At 40.9% G+C, this 19,206-nt stretch overlaps 2 protein-coding genes across 2 annotated transcripts in view; one reads left to right on the top strand and one right to left on the bottom strand.

The window, feature by feature from the left end:
- clpb (ClpB family mitochondrial disaggregase) overlaps window positions 1-19,206 on the bottom strand; it is a 520,737-nt gene that overhangs the window by 171,180 nt on the left and 330,351 nt on the right. The window lies entirely within an intron of this gene.
- Window positions 3,145-19,206, top strand: part of pde2a (phosphodiesterase 2A) — a 176,749-nt gene continuing 160,687 nt past the window's right edge. Inside the window, exon 1 of the mRNA XM_005746911.1 lies at window positions 3,145-3,492. Within this exon, the coding sequence (XP_005746968.1) occupies window positions 3,434-3,492 (59 nt within the window). The 5' untranslated portion in view covers window positions 3,145-3,433. The remainder of the gene's footprint in view (window positions 3,493-19,206) is intronic.

Raw genomic sequence — 19,206 nt, 5'->3', positions numbered from 1 at the left:
ATATATATATATAGTGGATAGTTTAAAAAAGGACTGTTAGATGGACAGGGATACTAGGATAAATTTGCACAGGCACAACAGATCTGATTTTTGGATCCCTTCTGGTTTTCCTCTAATACAGTGAGACAGTCTGGCTTGAATCAGATTGTATCTGTTTAGACAGTGATATGGAGATGATCCACATGTCATAAATTATAAATAAACACACTTTCTGTTGGGGTCTAAATAAAGCCAAAGCAGGTCTGTAACTACCATAGATGACATTGAGGTCATGTCCTCATACTCTGGCTTTTGTGTTTCACATGTAAAAGATCCAATTCATCAAATGAAGAAGGATGGATATAATCAAATAAGATAATATAAACTCAAAGCATACCACATGCATAGTCCAGAATATAGCCATAACTTAACAGCCAAATTATAAGAAATAAAACATATCCCAGTGACAGTTGTGCATGTGTCAGCATCATCAGGACCCCACTCTTCATCACAGGATGTATTATGGGATGGGGAAAAAAAGATAAATATATATATTTTTCACTTATACACAATATTTTTCTTATTCAATCTGCACTTTAATCGTTGATTTTTGTGAAGTATAGCAGATCTTAAAAAACTGAGTCACTGACATTCTCTCATTACCATTAAACTTTCCTTTCATCTCAGCATGCTTGAATCTTAGAGGTCTTGAATCTTAAGATAAACAGTGCATTAAGAAGGCTTTAAGAGCCTTTAAAATGTCCAATTTCTTTAATTTTTCAGTCTCACAGATCTCATCTTTTCCTCGTGAATCAAGATTAATTACTTACTTTAAGTTGTTGTTTTTTTTTAAATAAATGTATTAAAAATAAATGACTGGCTGAAATATTTCATGTATGTATTCAGACCCTTCACTTACTACTTTGTTAAATTACCTTTGGCAGCAATGATAGCCTCAAGCCGTAACCTTTGTGGTGTCCTCGAAACACAAATGGTCCCTAGGTGAATGACAAACAAGCATATGGGAATCCCGAGGACACCACAAAGGTAGGACTAAATCTAGGAACTTTTAGATGATTGGGTTGGATGGGACACACTGATGCAGGGCCATGCTACTCATTAGGTACAGTAGGTGCACATCTGTTGGGTTCAGGTTCAGACTCCAGTTGGTCTGCTTCAGCACCTTCGCAGAGTTTAACTGAAGATCATTATCTGTTGAAATTAAACTTTTGCCCAGCTTTAGATGCTGAGCACTTTGGAAAAACAACTCTTTTATATCTTACTGCCTCTACACTTCCTCCTGTCCTGACTACACTGCCTGTTATAGAAACAAACATCCGCACAGCATGGTGCTGTTACTGCCCTATTTTACTGTACTGATGGAATTAATGAAAGATGCACAATAGCTCTTTAGGTCCTTGCACAGTGTTGGGAATTGTGATACAATACTTTAAACTTCATTTATCAGACCGAATAAAGTTGACAGTGACTCTCATAGTCATGTGCTATCTGGCAAAATCCCAGTGCAGCTGTCATGTGTCTTGAGGCTTTGCAGATGTGTGACTGCTTTTTGGGCGTACGACAATCATGGTGATACACAGGCTTCAAAATAAAGGTGGCACTTTTTGAACACACTGGCTGTAGCAGTGAGACACAACTTTTACTTTGAAGGTAAACAATCTCCAATTTCTTAGTTTTTACTAAATCTTGGCTTTTTGCAGACAGACATGAAAAACTACAGGCAACTGTGGCAGTCTGCTAGCAACTAAAGCAATCACTCTCACGTTTTTGGTGCAGCAGCTTCTTTGCATTTGCACCTGGCTGTTATTTACCCTCTTAATTCCTATGGAAGCAGTAAGGGTGTAACTAGTTCTTCACAAACTGCTTCTGCTTAGTTTCTTGTAAAATATATGAACTGTATAGATGTCATGTGCCGTAGTTCATCTGAGGCTGTATTTACCTGTTTTTGTTATATCCTGGTATGTAAAACCTTAGAACTGACAGAAGGTGTCCTTATATTTTTACCATAACTGTATCATTAATGGTGACCGTACTGTATTCAAGCTCAGAGGTCCTCACATTGTGCATATTTGCATACCAGTGTAGTATAACTGACAAATTATTAATATCAATAGTTACAGATTTCATTTTTTCACTGTTTTATTGTAGTAACAATGTTTGATCTAATATATGACTATACGACTATCTTTACTTATACAAACAGACTGCAGTTTTGCCAATTATATATTGAGTTCTCGTGACCAGAGCAAAAATAATAAAACAGGAGCAAACACAATCCAGATGTAAACACAGAAATAGCGCCACGCACCAAAACTCAAAGAAAGCCCTACTACTATGTAGATCGATGCTAGGCCCTGTAGCTGATATGATATGAAATCCTGGTCATTCACACAGATGTTTAATTGGTCGTTCTGATCATGACGATGATGAAGATGCACATATGCAACTGAGCAAACACAGACCACAAATGTGTCAATCAGTCACGGTGTCTTCATGCTCACACAGCCTCCGGTAGAAGACCAATCAGACAAAATGATTGCAAACACATGCGGACATGTGGTTTTAGGCGAAGGGGGCTGTATTATTATACAAACTACTTACTTCCTTTAACATATGAGGCAACAATAACTGAGCACTGGGATGTTAAACTGCTGACACCTGACACCACATTTACAGGCTTTGGACGTAAACAAACAATCCCGGTGCTCCCGTCAAGCTCCGCACCGCTCCTTCCGTGAGTGTACTGGAAGGGCCATATATGGCAGAAAAAGATCTGGACCTTGAGACCTGTCCCCTGTCACACACAGACACACGAGTGTTTTCCAATAAAACCGTGAGGTCTTCTGTTTGAGAAGTGCAGAGAAAACATTTCCAAGTGTGTCCGGAGGAGCCCGTACTCTACGAAGGACGATTTGGAGGATGAGCGCGCGCAGTGGGGACACGCCGTGAAAAGTTAAATATTCACAACAATGCAACTTTCATTTTTACGGATAAATCGCCCGGCGCTCGCGGAGGGAGCGGGCATTGCCTAAAAGGAAGGACTGTTTTTCAGCGCACGCGGACGAGTGACGTGCCTCAGCCACACGCGTCTTTCTCGTGGACGCTTCCATGTGTTAGCTCTCTCTCTCTCCTCTCTCTCTCTGCTCAGCTGTTATATCCCAGCTCGCCACAGCTCAAATATCAGTTACCGGGTCCCGACCAATCCCCGCGCGCTGTCAGAGCTCGAAAGAGGAGGCAGCAGCGGACAGCGGAATCGCAGAGAGGCGTACCGCACTGAGGGGTGAGGAGAGAGAAGCACACACCCAGCCGTCCACCCATCCGTCGGTCCGTCCTCCTTTACCCCTCCCGGCCTAAGAGACTCGCGCACGGGCTGATCCCTGCTTCCAGCTGCAGCTGTTCGGGCAAACCGGAGAGGCGCGAGGCAGGATGCGCGATGGGACAAGCGTGCGGACACGCGCTCCTCTGCCGTAGCCAGCCGCCGTCCTCTGAGATGTAAGTGCGAGTGTTTCTGATAAGTGTTTGCATCTCGAAGCTGCCTGCCACTCTTCCGCTGTGGAAACACATGGCGTCTAGCAGCGAGCCAAATACTGAGTGGTGTGTGTGTAGTAGTAGCAGCAGTGTGAGTGCGACCTGCAGGGTGTCAATCTCCGCACTGACAGCGGCGGTAATAGACCCCACGTGAACCATGCATGCAGCTGTCAGTGCAAACCCGCACACAAAATCACCGTCACGTCACCAAAATGTTCTCTGACTGCTCCCGCAGGGAATTTGGTGACCTTATCGCCCCTTTGTATCTTCCAGGAAATCATGACATTACACTGATGGGCTACTCTTCCTCTAATATTCCTACAGGGAGAAATACACCGCCAGCCGTGATATGCCTCCTAACTGGATTCTCTCCATGAAAACTATGATATTAAAAACATATTTTAAGGGCAGACTAGATCTAGAATTAATGATAGTCTTGCCCTGTCTTTCTAATAAGGTACCCTTCGTAAATGGTTTATAAGCTGTTGCTAACAGCTTTATTAATGTTTTAGAAGTAATTTAGCCAGGTTTTAAGATGAACTAAAATAAGTGCAACTGTGGGTCGACAAGTTGGGGGAAAACTGAGTGACTGGAGCCAACCTTTGACCTGGAAAAAGGCTCTCTGGCAACTGCATAGATATCTGTTTCTGACTTTTTCTGCATGCCTTTATGTCTTGCTGACATGTTAAGCCTACTCAAAAGAAAGAATGAACACGCACACACACACACATCTGATGCGGTTTATAACTCATCTATAAAGCTATTATCTGCCACTTTGAAATCCATTATAGAGAATGCCTTATAAGGGAAATTATGTTTGAAATCCCCCGACCTTTTTGAGATAAATTCTTCTGTTGTACAGATTTTTGTCTGCTGAAACCCTGAAATACATCATCACAGAGCTTAAACCGGGGCTCTTTTTCAGAGTTAATGTTCATTCCCGTTCCCGAGGCTGTTGTTTTTACTTTCTAAAAAAGATAGATGTTGTTGTTTTTTTTCACAGGAAGGCAACGATGAGCCCTGGATCAAAGGAGGCTGACATGATCATTATAATAATTGGCTGCTCTATTTGATCCAATGTAGCAGCCCAGTATCGCATCCTAATTTTGTCTGGCATACAGTGTTTGTCGTGTCAGAGGGCTGTTTATAAAACGCTGCATTAATCATTGCTTCAGCTGGATGTGTTGCTGTGCTGGAGTTCATTGTGTTGTGTGCTGTAGCTGTTTGCCCTCTGTCTGTTTGACGTGAGTCTTCACGCTGACACCTGCCTGAACACTGATGAACTTTTAAATGTCAGGGCTCAATGATTATCTAAATGTTAGTTAATAAAGCAGCGCGGTCCTCACGTAGAACCAGCTCTCTGCCGTCTGAAATTAAAGTTTACTGTGTAAGCTCACAAAGCCTGCTCTCAAATTAAAGTGACACTGCACGAGCAAACCGATCAGATAGCAAGGACTTCTCCCCAAGGAAGGCATCCGTAGCACACTGTGTGTTTTATAAAACTCCCCACCCCCCTCGCCTCCTTTGTAACTGAATAAGATCATTTGTGGATAATAACCCAGTGATGTCATTTTACAATGACTGCACATATATTAGTAAAATCTCCCTCATAGTAATTTCAGCTCTGTCTGAAAGTTGGAAAAAAAAATCCTCTAATGGCTTTTATTCCCTCCTTCATTATTGGTTTAAACTCAATAAAGGAAATCACTGGAGGATAATGACTTTCATTCACCTCACCGCAGAGAAGACTAAGCTTCTTACTTTGAGCGTTTGTTGGCCATTCCTGGAAAAAAAAAAGATTATAGCCAGAAGTTTGTGGGAATAATGAATGTGCCACATGGATGTCAGTGATCTCTGATATACAATTAGATTCAGTAGCTGGTCTCACCTGCTTCCCTCACGCTCGAGCAGGTTTGACAGCGCACACCGGTGATCTGAGGGGGTCATTAAGTGTGGCACTTTGACAAAATACAGAAAAGCAGATGTCATGCCTGCACCCGTTGGGATGTGAGCCTCCTGCGACTGAGTGCTGAGATCAAATGCAGCGCTTTTGGCTGAAAATTCTGAGAGAGACATCTGCAGGCTTTTGCATTTTTGTCATTGTGATGGGTTTTCAGAGGTATGGATTCCTGGATCGTTGCTTTGAGAGGCAGTTATTCATCATCTGACACAGTGACAGCGCTCTACAGTATCAGATGCACGCTGCCACCGAATCGTTCGCCGCTCTGTGTTTAATGTTTGTGCCATGCGCCGTTACGTTACTTGAAGTGTTTTGCGGGTTCTAAACATCCTTTTAGGAAGCCACCTTCGCATTCAGTGCACTTTGCTTATTCGCTGTTATCATTTTAACAGCTGACACACATCGCCCCTGTGTGTGTGTGTATCTGTGCGTCAGCTGGTGTGCACGTGAATGGTATCCAGCCTGAAAAATAGTGCAGTTTGTTGGAGCGACGCCAGGCAGTCAGATTCCCCCAGCCTCCCGCTGAACACACACACTCACAGCGAAATGCACAGAAGTACACAGCAGAGGCAGACTTGTAACCCGACTCCTGATGAGTGAGCATGTGTGTGTGTGTGTGTGTGTTGGAGAGAGGGAGACAGGGAGAGGGAGAAAGGATGCTGATGTTGCACTGTGTTATCATCAGTAATGGGCTCATCAATACTAAAATATTCAGAGAGAGAGAGACAGAGAAAAGAGACAGAGCGGGAACAGGCAGATAAAGTGAAGGGAGGCAAAGAGAAAGTGGCACAAACCTTTGTGTGCTTGCTTTTGCACATGTTTGTGTGGTTTTGTGTAGCTACTAAATATGTGCGCTTCAGCAAAAAACATACAAACAAACATTTGGCTTAAAAACTCTCTATTCTGACTTTTATCCATATTTTGATTCCCTCACCCGTCTCCAGGATTTCATGCAGCAGCATTTATCCTAAAAGTACAATGTAGTCTGTGCATGAGCTGCTGATATACATTTTTATTCGCTTAACAAATGAAACCATTACCTGTGCTGCACAAAAATAATGTTATGTCCTTTAGCTAGGGTGTAAATTTAATGAGTTAAGTTTGCTTGAAATATTAAAGTGAATGAATAATTGGTTGCTCTCATTATCTGCATGAAAAAGCCTATTACGAGGGAGCTGTTAAAGCTTCGGTGAGAGGTCAAAGGTTAGAAAGAAAGAAGAATCATGAGCAGATTGCAGGGAGTGTGTAGCACATTGCAGTTCCTACATTCATCATCACATTATTGCATATCACAGAGTTGCAATCCAAACGATTATGTGATTACTTGAATTGCATAAGTTCTTTAATTATCTGCGTTATGGGTGAACAGAGAAACATCATAACAGGGGTTTTGCATATGTGATGTCACAGTAATATCCTCGACAGTGTAACCACATTCAAATGAAGAGATGTGCACATTATTTATAATTTATTGCACCAAAGGAAACTGCGCAACAGCCGTAAAAAACTGGCATATCTATAGTTGCTAACACCACCTCACCTCTCCTGTCACCTCTAAAGGCAATCAGATCCTCAGATCCAGAGATGTTTAAACCGAGTAAGCACAGACCCCAGACACGCAGCCGAATTTTGAATCCCAACAAAAAATAGAAGCAGAGACGACCCATTTCCAATCACTGTCAGCACAACCTTTTCTGTGACGTGCCGCTAAGGCTGCTTCTGTGCTGATACAGAATTTGTTAGGATTTGTGCTTATACAATGTGGCCGTATGCAAGGCTTAACAGCGTAGTATTTACTGCCAGCCATGTGACGCTGTGTTACAGAGAAAGGCAGGAAAAAAATGTGTAATTAGTTGCTTTCCACAGGAAATACAAGAACCCCAATACTGGCTAAAAATCATTGTCTCATCATCATGAGTGGCAGGTTTTTCATAAATGTTAAGTTACATAATCTTGCATCTGCATATTTGTATAATTAACTTTGTGATTTGGGGTTTGGATCTTCAGTAAATTCAATAACTGCTAAAGTGTTTTGTTCCTAATTGCAGAGACATGTGTCAGCTTTGCGCCTCTGGCCATAACAAACTCAGGCATCAAACTAGATCAACATAAACTTAATTAAAGAAGAGTTTAAACACATAAGCCCATACTGTAAGGAAACCTGTCTTAATATTGTCAAGGGGATACTCTCTGACTTGAGATTATCATTGAAATATATATCACGGGAAGCACTGCTCTCATATCTTCCCAACCCTGGTTCACTTACTGCACTTCTCTAATGATGTCGAGTTTACTGAACACAGCGTAAACTGAACCGGTTCCATTCACATTTATACACGATTTCCTCCTGTAAACACAGCTGGTTTTCATTATTAAAGCCTTTAATTTGCTAAATAGACAGAGTAAGAATTCTCTGCTCTGTGCAGCTTTCTGTTTAAAATGAGTTCCCTGCTTTGAATAAAACTGAAATGACTTTTGTAAACTGGCACAAAACAATCATAAAGACTGTAGTGCAGTTATTATCCATCTGTTCATCCACTCATTTTCTGTATGCATGGAGATGAACCCTGTCCTAACCCACATTAGATAAGAGGCTTCAAACACCTTGCAGAAGTATTTGGCCCCCTTGAACTTTCCCACATTTTGTCACATTACAGCCACAAACATGAATCAATTTTATTGGAGTTCCACGTGAAAGACCAACACAAAGTAGTGTACACGTGAGAAGTGGAACGAAAATCATACATGATTCCAAACATTTTTTACAAATAAATAACTGAAAAGTGGGGTGTGCGTAATTAGCCCTAGAGATAAATAATAACTAATGATAATATCCTTTGTCAAAAAGGAAAGTTGTAAGCCTAACATTGAAAGTAGAGACGGTGTCTGTCTCCAAATCCAAACTGGGAGCAGGTTTCAGAATGATTTTGAATTCAGTTCTGGATTTAACAAGGAGCCACTGAAGAAGAGTTTCACAGAAGCACGTCTATATGCCTCTGTGAAAGGGAATTTGAGCTACTTCATTATTCTGAATGGATTCAACTCAATGCCCTCAATAATCACAATAACAAGGCATGTATTTTAATTTGTGTGTGTATTTAAGCTTGAAAGAATGAGATGGGATGCATTAATTTAGTTACAAGCCATTCAACATTAATGTTAAACAGCGTAATCTGTGTAATTAGATGTCATACAACTGTCACTGTAACAGAGAGGAAGTCTATTTCATGTCAGCTAATCGAAAACCCTGCACTCCCTCACTGCCTTCACTAAGTTTTATATAAACTGATAGACCGCAAAATCGCCATTTATCGTAAAAATGGATCTGTGAATATGATTAACCAAGCGGAGCCGCTAAATGAGCCGAGATACAGTTAATGTTTGTTTAGTCCTGCTAACATTTTGCAGTCAACTGAGATCAATTTATCTCAGTTTATGTTTATGTTTATTTAAACGGGACAATGGATATTAATTAATACGAGCACTTAAATTCATCGAGTAAATATGCTAGGTTTAGCCACACAGATTCATTTTCATCTGTAGTCCTTGGCAGGTTGATGGCATATTCAATAAGTCAACAAAAACAAACATTCAGAGGTATGTGAGCATGAGTAAAATACATAAATAAACACATAATCATATACCTTTTAAAAAATCGAAGCCCAAAATCACTTATAAAAACACATTAGAATCAAGGACCGTTTGAATCAGCATCCTGCAAAAGTTTCGCAGACTTTTCATGTAAATAAAGAGTGTTGCAGACATTTGAACATCATGTAGTTTAGTTAGAGTAGAGAAATAACCGTCAACTTTGCACACGCTAGTTGCATACAGAGTCATTTTGATTAGGTTTTAGGGAGTGGGCACGTAGCTGAAAGCTGAAAGTGAAAGAAAGTCATGATTTTCACTACAGTTTTGTAGCACAAAGCAGTGTGAATTAGCAATATCTTAAAAGATATGACACCCCTCTATATAATTTTGTTATGACTTTGCATTCATTATTATATGGACAAAGGTGGTTGAAGGTCCATTCCATGGTACGTATGAGTTTGTAGAACATTATTTATCTAGAACTTTTCTTGGTTTGTGTGTCATCATTGTTTTTTTTTCTATTGTGGGGTCTGCACAGGAATAGAAAACCTTTCCATCTGGTCTCTTATGGTGACTGTTTCTTACACCTTATTAGGAGGAGTTATTTTAAGGGTGGAGGGTAGAATTTCAGCTGGGTTACGGTGTCATTTTTCATGCTGATTAAGCAAAAGCAGGTTGACTTTAGAGGAGGGTTTTCTTTAGGTGCATTTTGTGCCAGTTATGGAAAGAATACAGACAGGAAATGAATATAAGTCAATACAATATCATCAAGTGTGTGGTGTGTATTTGTGTGTGTGTGAGCCTGGAGGTGTCACAGGAAAATGACGCTGACAGCCCCCATGGTTCCCAGCTTTGGCTCCAGCAGCTCCTGTCAGCCTCCTTATCTCTATGTACTGTTGCCACAGACAGGTGTGTGTGTGTAGGTGTCTACAACAGCGAGTGTGTTTACAACTCTGTGTGTATACAAGTTAGAAGTGCGTGTGTGTGTGTGTGTGTGTGTGTGTATGAATGGTTACAGCTGTCTCACTGTCAGTAATCAAATGGACAACCACAACTGTGTGCATGAGTGTTTTTGTCAGCGGCTACAATCGTGGTGTGTTTGTGTGTATTTGTCCTCCCCAAGGAGATCAAGGCGGGAGGTGAGGCAGCTGTGTTTGTGGCACAGAGGTTTGGTTTAATTAGAAAACGCTATCATGTCTCCTCCGTCGTCGTGGCAAGAAGCTAAAGGAGTATTGGCAGATGGCTTTAACACTTGCAGTTTTTGTTTCAGACTTTGTGTTCCCGTGCAACACTTCAGTGCCTGAATGCACTGAGATTACTTTAGGGTATTTGAGTTTAAAGCGTAACTTATAGCCCTGCAAATGTGTCTGTCAGGTTTCTGTTCAGACAGAGAGGAGAGGAGTTTTCAACCACTACAAACGTGCTCCTGTGCAAAATCCCAACCCCGCTTTGGTGAATGTGGATGACCTATGCATGCGCATAACCAGAATAAGGAAGGGATTGACCGTAAAGTTCACAAGGAATGGGAGAGGCACAAGAAAGAACTAGTCTGAAGGCCACATGACGTTTGTAGGTCTGTAGCGATTGACTCTTTGGAAAGTTGTTGACCTCTGTGCTCTATGTGCCTCACGATTCGTCGACCCTGCGCTGGGATTTTATGTGGCCACAACTTCATGGCGGAGTGCTGCCATTCCCAATCTTTTCCACTTTGTTATAATACAGTTGACTGTAGAATATTTAGTAGCGAGGAAATTTCAACAATGGACTTGTTGCAGAGGTGGCGTCCTATCATGGAATCACACTGGAATTCAAAGAGCTGCTGAGAGCAAGCCATTCTTTCATAAATGTTTGTAGAACTAGTTTGCATGTCTTGGTGCTTGATTTGATGCACTTTTGGCCATGGAAGTGATTGGAACAGCTGAATTCAGGGATTTTGATGGATGGTGAATAGAGCATGGCGATATGACCAAAAATATTTATCACGATATACATTTGAAAATTTGCGTTAACGATATAACTGACGATATAATTGACACTAGACAAATTACTTTACGACTCCACAACTTTATTAGTGCAAAAAACACCATCAATGTATTTGCACTTAAACAAGCAGCTGTTTTTTTTATTGTGCATTAAAGTTATATAAAGACGTAACAGTGCAAATTCTTTGCTGACAGTTTAACCAAAAGGCATTTCCAGTGGAAATTGGCCGACATATCCTCAGCATAACCATGTATAATATCCACAAAACTTAAAAGCGGTTATACACACGCAATACGGTAATATTATGTTGAAGCACAGTACGTATCACTCCGCGAGGCGCCTGCCTACGATAGCCATAATGCTCCGACAATCCATCAAGCGGTGCGGGTTCGTAGCTTAGCAAGCCGTACTGAAACATTTGACACATGTTCGAGCGCCATGTACGACATAAAATAGTTTCGAGGTCAGTAAACACAACCAGAATTCATACATAAGGCACACGGGATTATAAGGGGCACTGTCGATTTTCAGAAAAATCAAACGATTGATTTTAAGTGTGCCGTATTTTCCAAACAACACGGTAATAACGACGGCCTGCTAGCATGCGCTACCAAAAATAGTGCTTTGCTGTGTATGTGACGGACGAAAGCCAAACCAGTTCCACACCAGTGAAGTTGCAGCATTTTTACAAACCAATTCTGGTTCATCCGTTTCATTCAACAATCCGCTTTCACCCTTCTCATTCTCCGTCGCCGCCATGTGCGTATGAAAACAAAGGCACTGCGCACGCGTTTTACCCATATTCTATCGCGATATTTCATTTTCCTATCATTGCCCAAAATTACACCGGTATTACCGTGAACGGTATGATATAGCCCAACCCTAATGGTGAATCCTTTTGGCAATGTAGTGTATTTCTGACACTGTCCCTATCAGACAGCAGACGTTCTCTGCAGGTCTCGGGACAGAGAACTGTAAACATCTACATGCTTGCTTTTGTTTTCGCTGTCACCACATCTTGACTTTTGGACAAACATGTTAGGTCGTACTCTCTGCTGTCATCAACACAACTAAGTAATAGCTTATGATAAAAACATGGTCAATCCTCTAGAAGACTTCCATAGATATGGCGAATTAATTCCAAGGGGAGCTAAAGCTTTTTTGGGTTGGTTGTGCAATTCCACTGCCTGAGGCAAACAGGCCCACAAACCAGTCAGCAACCCTCTGGCAACCTCCAGTTGCTAAAAAAAAACCTCTGCATTCCCTGGTTGCATAACTGGTTGCTGGAGGTTCCTGTCGTTGCCAAGTGAAATCAGTGGCTGCACCAAAAAACTCATTGTGGTTGCTTTTACATGGGACTACTGCTTGGCAAGTAGTTAGCAAATGTTTGGAGACAAGCCAGCATCTTTCATGCAAGGATTGGTTTTGTGCAGCATCATATAACTCTTTGCAACAGCAACCACTTGATGTGATTAAGGAATACACATCGGCGTCAGTGAGCGGTCTCCTGGCCTGTGTGACTGGGCCTTTCATCTCTCGTATTAACAGCCAAGTTTTTTAGGGTCTGTCTGATCACTTTTAAAGAATGCAGATACACTTAAAAAAGAAAAATCATAATCAGATGATAGCAGATATTTTTGACATGCGATTTCTCATTTGGTTTCCAACAGACTGTTTACCTGCATGCAACCTAGTCGAATTCATGACTCGTCGACAGGAATACTGTAGTGGACTGTAAACGAAATCCAGAAGGTTTCTTGCCCTTGCATTACAGATGCTGCATGTTGCAGATATCGTTCATAGAGATCAGTGGTGGCTGACACTTTATCTTGGTTCATCTTTTAGCTTGTCACTCTTTTGTAGTTTGAGGAAGTACAGGTTTGCTCTTTGAAGGTGTTGTTACAATAAAAGGACTTTGTCACACGTCACCGTCATGCACTAGAGTTTGTTCATGGGCCTCCCTTAAATGTTTTGGACTCCCAAACATGGTATTAGTAAGAATCGTCTCCTGTGGAATCAAAGTGACTATTCAAAGCTGCTGCTGAAAATAAGTAGGAGGTTTAAATTTACACAACATGACCAAAGTAAATAATATATGAATCTTAAACCAGCGGACACAAAAAACATTTCACACAGCTCAAAAATTCAGAAGTTCACAGAGTAGCCAGGAGACATCAGCCCTCCCACATTCTGGTGTTCCTCCTTGTGCAGGTAAAACAGCACCGTGGTTAATCTTGTCACAGCATTTTGGTGAACTGATTTGATTTGCTCGTTGTTTGCTGTGTGCTTCATCACTTTACTTGCTGTTGGAAGCGTTATTATCGTTGCTAAAGCTTTATTGCTGATATTCATCATGATGTAAATCCACACTTGTTTCTGTTGCGTCTGCTGACTTAGAAAACGTTTTAGAAGTTGGTTTTATGTTGCTCTTTAAACATATTCCCTTGTTAGTAGTGTTTTCTTTATGATACACACTGTATCGGTGCAGTGTGTTGAAGTCGGATGGATGCTGATGTCATGTTGTTACCGTGCCTATCGGTGTTGTTGTGTCGTGCTGAGTCTAGAGTGGCATCTGTTACTGTGCCGCTTTCTCTGACTGCTTTTCTTATTGATCAGCTGCACATAGTCTTTGCTGCACAGATACACACCTGGAGAAACACACTAAAGATGAATGCACACGGTACTTTGTATCCTGCAATAATTTGTAATGAAACCTGGCAAGAGTTCACACACATTTCAGCCGGAGTCGTGCTGCTATTTTATGGCGATTGTCCAGTGGAAACATGGTGATTATTCTCATGAACTCTTAGCTGTTAACTGTCTTACTCTTACTGCAGCGTATATAGTAGCGCACGGTTATTTGTCACGATTGTTCGCTGATTTTAGTGCATCGTTACGTAAACATAACACTGCATTTTTTAAAAGCAAAGTATAAAATATTTCATTGCAAAGTACTCGGTAGCTGTGAAGTCCCTCTTTAGTTCTCCTGTGATGTTCAGTGCAGGTTTTGTCACTTTGGAACAATAATTGCATGTGGGGATGACATTTTGTCCAGTATGTTCACCATTTTTCTGAAACTACTGTTAGTCTCTCAGGGTTTAGTGCACACAAGGGTTGTGATGATATTAGAATTCCAAACTCGAATCCAATACCCAGGAAAATACTCAGTGCCATTTTTGATATCATGGGGGGAAAATGATAAAATCAAGAGGAATAGTTGTTTTTAATCAGGATTAGAACAGTACTAGTCTGTGCAAATGTGTTTAGCCAGAGCCCCATTTATTTCCTGATATTTGGTGATTTTTTAAGTCTAGGTGATGACAATTTTTTTTAAAATCTTGAACTTTAAGAATTTTTAAATATTTGTGTTTGCCCTTTAAATTAACACGACCCATTAGAGCATTACAGATGGGCAGGACTAACCTAATTCCTACATTAAGGTTAGTGTTTTATTGTTTGTCATAGCTGCTAGCCAGTATCTTCAAGATAACATGCGGCTAAGGTTGCTATCAGATAAAGATACCTTTGGCTGCTCCTGTATTTCCACATGGGCTGCCAGAGCAGATGGGTCACCATATTTGATTTGATTTGACGCTTCCTGGCATGACCCTCCCAATTATCTGAGCTTGGGGACTGACACTAGCTTGTGATCCCCTGAGGCTAGGTTTGTGGTTATCAGCTTATTCCTAAGTGTTAACTGTGCCAATCAGTTTAACATTTACTGTTCAAACATCAGAATTGTTGACCTCCTTACTGACCTCCTAAGTTCCTCCTAAAGTGTTGTAAATGTCAAATACTTCTAATTAGAGGCTGTGTGAACTCGAGTGTCCACTGGAGGACTGACGGCATCAATACTGTTGCAAACGAGTGTCTAATCTAATAATAATTTTTAGTATCGATTAGTATCTCAGATTATTTTGTGGACTCGTATCAGCGTTGGATATTTACTGGTTATGTCAAATTCATTTTCATTATTTCTCTTTTTCAGCATCTGTCTCGCCATCTTTCAACCCTTATCATGCCACCTGCCATACAGAGACAAAGACAGGGAGACAGGTGTGTCAGAGAGAAGAAGGGGCTGCTCAGATGGCTTGATAGACGAACGGCAGGTGTTTCATCCAAAGGGTAGCCCAGGTTGCTTGGCAACTAATGGTGTCACAGGTTACCCCACATATAGGGGTATTATATTCAGCATTGTTGTCCTAGATGTGGTGTTTTCCTCCTTTGATCTGTCTTGCACGACGCGAATTAATGCGTTTGTTCATTAGAACGTGGTTGTTACTGAGTCCGTGTGCGTCTCATCAAAGGCTCCGTGACAAGTGTGTGACAGATGTGGCAAAGCTGCACAGCAATTTTCTGGAGGTTTTTTATTTCTTCTCTCTTTTTAATTCATTCATTTCTTTTATTTTCAGGCCGCAGCTACACCGATAGCTAACGGTTTAGTTGTCAGACAGATTAAACCATCCGGCTGTTATACTTGGGACAGATCAAATGTTTCCCTCACGCTCTTTTTAAAAATCTGGATACTCTTTGTAAGGGCACAATCTTTGATCCAAATGGAAACAAAAAGATCAGACCACATACATTATCAAAGACATACATGACACTCGAGTAACTCCTGAATTGAAATGTATGGGGCAGTTCTAGCTCGACAGAGATTCTAAAACCTTGTTTTTGAGCAAAGCCAGCAGAATGTTTTTAGTCTATTTTATCAGGCATGAGCAATGATTCTGTTGAACTTTATGGTAATCTAGGTAACGTCCAAATAAAAGCCCAGAGGCACTGCATGAAGGTTCTGGGTTCAGACTGTGGCCTCTCTGTGTGGAGTTTGCATGTTCTCCTTGTGGCTGCGTGGGTTTGCTCCCACAGTCCAAAGACATGCTTGTTAGCTTAATTTGTGACGCTAAATTGGCTGTAGGTGTGGTTGTGAGAGTGAATGGTTGTCTTTGTCTTAGTGATGGACTGGAGACTTGCCCAGAGTGTACCCTGCATTTCACCCAAAATCAGCTGGGACAGTTTCCAGCTGGACGGCCTTAATGGTTTCTTTTTAATTCTTACAGTAGGTAGTCCAACTAAAAGCATTTGATTATGCATATACTGTACTTCTTCTGCTACTGCTTCTACTAGTAATCATTTTTTGACTTTTTGAGCACTTTTCCAGACATAATAAAGTGATTTACAGCTGTGTTGGATCCCTCAGTAGTGTCACTGTACGCCTTCCATAACACAAAGTGCCAAAAATGAAAAGGAAAGTCAGCCAAGACAATGACATTTAAAAAAAAAAGTTCAAAGAGGATAAAAAAGCTTAAACTTGAGACAATAAGCAAGCTGTTAAATATGAAAGACTCAAAAAAGATCATAAAAATCCTGTCGCATTAAAATATGCTTTGAGGAGGGATTTTAAAGAGAAGACAGACTAAGATCCTCCAGCTGGGATATCCACAGTGTGATTACTTAAGCTGTGTAAGGCTTTCAGTGTGAGCAATGAGCTTTCCAGCCACTGTAGTCAAACTAGTGTGGCATTAGTTTGCAGTCAGCTGTGTTTCAGTGCAAGCTGAGGGAGGGAGGTGGAGTTTGTCTTTTTGATTAGGATGAAAACATGATGATTTTCACTCATCAGAATCAAAAGTTTGGCAGAAGTTTGGCTGTTTTAGTGATTTGATTGATGAAGGAGAGATGAAAGTCGACCGATGAAGAACTTGGTTGATTTTAAAGTAGTTTTGAGTGTTGAGTCTGTTGAAAAATGGCTAAAAGGCAGCATGGAGATAACAGCATATAAGGTCAGTATTGATCCCTCAAGTAAAAAAGTGTATAAAGAAGATTGTGGTGCACATGCTGAATGAACCCCTTTTAGCAGAATAATGCATATGTCACAAACTGAAAGCAGGGACTCAAGCGCAGAGCAGGTTGACGTATCAGAACACGATTTATTTACACACCAGTGCAATACTGTATACAGTGACGGGGGAAAGTCCAGGATTCCAGGGGATTAGGGGAAGGCTCTCTCTCTCTCTCTCTCTCTCACGCTCGCTCACGTCCTTACATCCGACTCACACACGTCCGTACCGCGGGGAGGTCACAGGTCCAGGAAGATAAACTGGAATAGGGAAGGGAGAAATCACTCACAAATCACGAAGGTAGGGCGTAAAGGTATAAGACCAAAAGAAAGACTAACGTCAGTAGCTCAATCATCCAGCGATGAGAGGATCTGTGACCCAGCCTCAAATAGTAGATCGGTAATCAGCTGATCGCCAACAGCTGTGTGAGCCAAGGGTGGGAGCCAGCTGTGAGCTCCGCCCAGGCAGAGAGGTAGGGGAGAGAGAGAAAAAGCAAAAACACAAGTGTAGCCTTGTGAGGCCGGCTGGGCAGGCACAGGGACCATGACAGCATAACGCAACCACTAAAACATAAATCAAAAGAAATGAAACAGCGAGAAGGAATATATAAATAGATAAGACCAAAGATGATTCTGATTTAACTGAGAGATAAAAATCCCATTTTTCAGGTAAAAAGGAAAAACTTTCTAGTGTTGATAAGCTGCAGACAGAGCTGGGATTATGCAATGAGTGTCACACAACATCAGGAGACTAAGGACATCGGGGTGTCCTCTTAGAGAAAACCGCAGGTTTTAAAAACACGGGAAGGACATTATGTAAACTCTTAGCCGGCTATGTATATCACGCTGTTGCTAAGTGCTCTTAAAGTTCAGAGGCCACATAAAGACTGAAATAAATGTAAGTGTTTACATTGCAAGCTTTTAAAGAGAAGTGTAAATCAAGTGGCGTTCTTTGAGCTGTGGCACAGATCCGATGCATTTATGTTGGATAAATGCATAAATGAACAATGTAGCACAAATAATTCATTTTAGAAGGGAACGCTAAACATAAAAAACAAAACAAAGTGTTAGCAACCTTTTGGATAAAGTATGGTTCATTTTAATAAACATGAACTGAACAAAGCAGCCCAAACTCTTTACAGTTTGTGAAATAGTCATAAAAACAATCTTTTTTTTTGGTATTCATTTCCACAACTTGTTGTACTTTTTGTTTTTCAGTGATCATGAGTTTGTAAGTAACATGTTTCAATACGAAATTTGTTTCGTGTCAGAAACACATATTTGTTTCGAGAAAGCCGGAGGCGTCACCACGGCAACCAAGAAAACAAACCTTTAAAGGATGTAGCAACTGTATTTCAACCGCAACCTGATCTTACACTAGACTGTGAAACTCTGTGTTGTGTATGACTTGAATTTGGATTTCTGGTATGATAGCCAATAAACTCCCCTCCATCCACCAAATATGGACTTTTTCTAAGCATTCTCAAATGATAGTATATTGACGTTGTGTGCATGGGCATGAGTCAGTACATGTGGGATCGAAGTGGATGTTAAAAAATAGAGAAAACAAAATAATGTAGAAAAAATAAATACAAATTCATATCCAGCAACTTGTATCAATAGATGGATGCAACAAATGACAAGTCTTGGCAGGGTGTCTTTCAAAGAGTATTTGACCAATACAGAGCGCTCCACGTTTGTATACATTTTATTAAGGAGGAGTTTAATCCAGATGGGCCTGCTACGAGAATAAAATCCTGAATCTTTCTATGCTCGGAAAGTGACATTGTTTGTTGGACCGTTTAGTAAACATGTGAATCTAACACACTACTCATAAACTGCTTCCAGACAAAGGTCGTCCTTGACCTCTGCTTGTTGCTTGTTTTCTAGTAGGAAGACAATCTGCCCTGGGCAAAAACATGGTTAAAGAAGAGATTACACACATACGCGCAGGGTAATGCACTCTTTATTTTAATATTAGTTAGAAGTGTGTGTGTGTGTACATGTTTAGACATCTTTGTGAGGACAGAAAATTGGCATGCTACTATACTTATGGAGACAAAATGCCCGTCCCCACGAGTTTGAAAGCATTTTTGAGGCTCAAAATTTGTTTTTTGTGTCAGGATTACAATTAGGTTATGGTTTGGTTTAAGCTGAGGGTTAGGATTAGGATTAGGCAATCATTTTTGATGGTTACAGTTAGGGTAAGCAGCTAGGGAAAGTATTATGTCAATGAGATGTCCTCACTAAGATATGACAACGAGCGTGTGTGTGTGTGTGTGTGTGTGTGTGTGTGTGTGTGTGTGTG

This window comes from Pundamilia nyererei, unplaced genomic scaffold (genome assembly GCF_000239375.1).
Source record: "Pundamilia nyererei isolate P.nyererei 1_Seehausen unplaced genomic scaffold, PunNye1.0 scaffold00185, whole genome shotgun sequence".
Lineage (NCBI taxonomy): Eukaryota > Metazoa > Chordata > Actinopteri > Cichliformes > Cichlidae > Pundamilia > Pundamilia nyererei.
The sequence above is the reverse complement of the archived record's forward strand: the minus strand, read 5'-3'. Positions and strand labels throughout refer to the sequence as shown.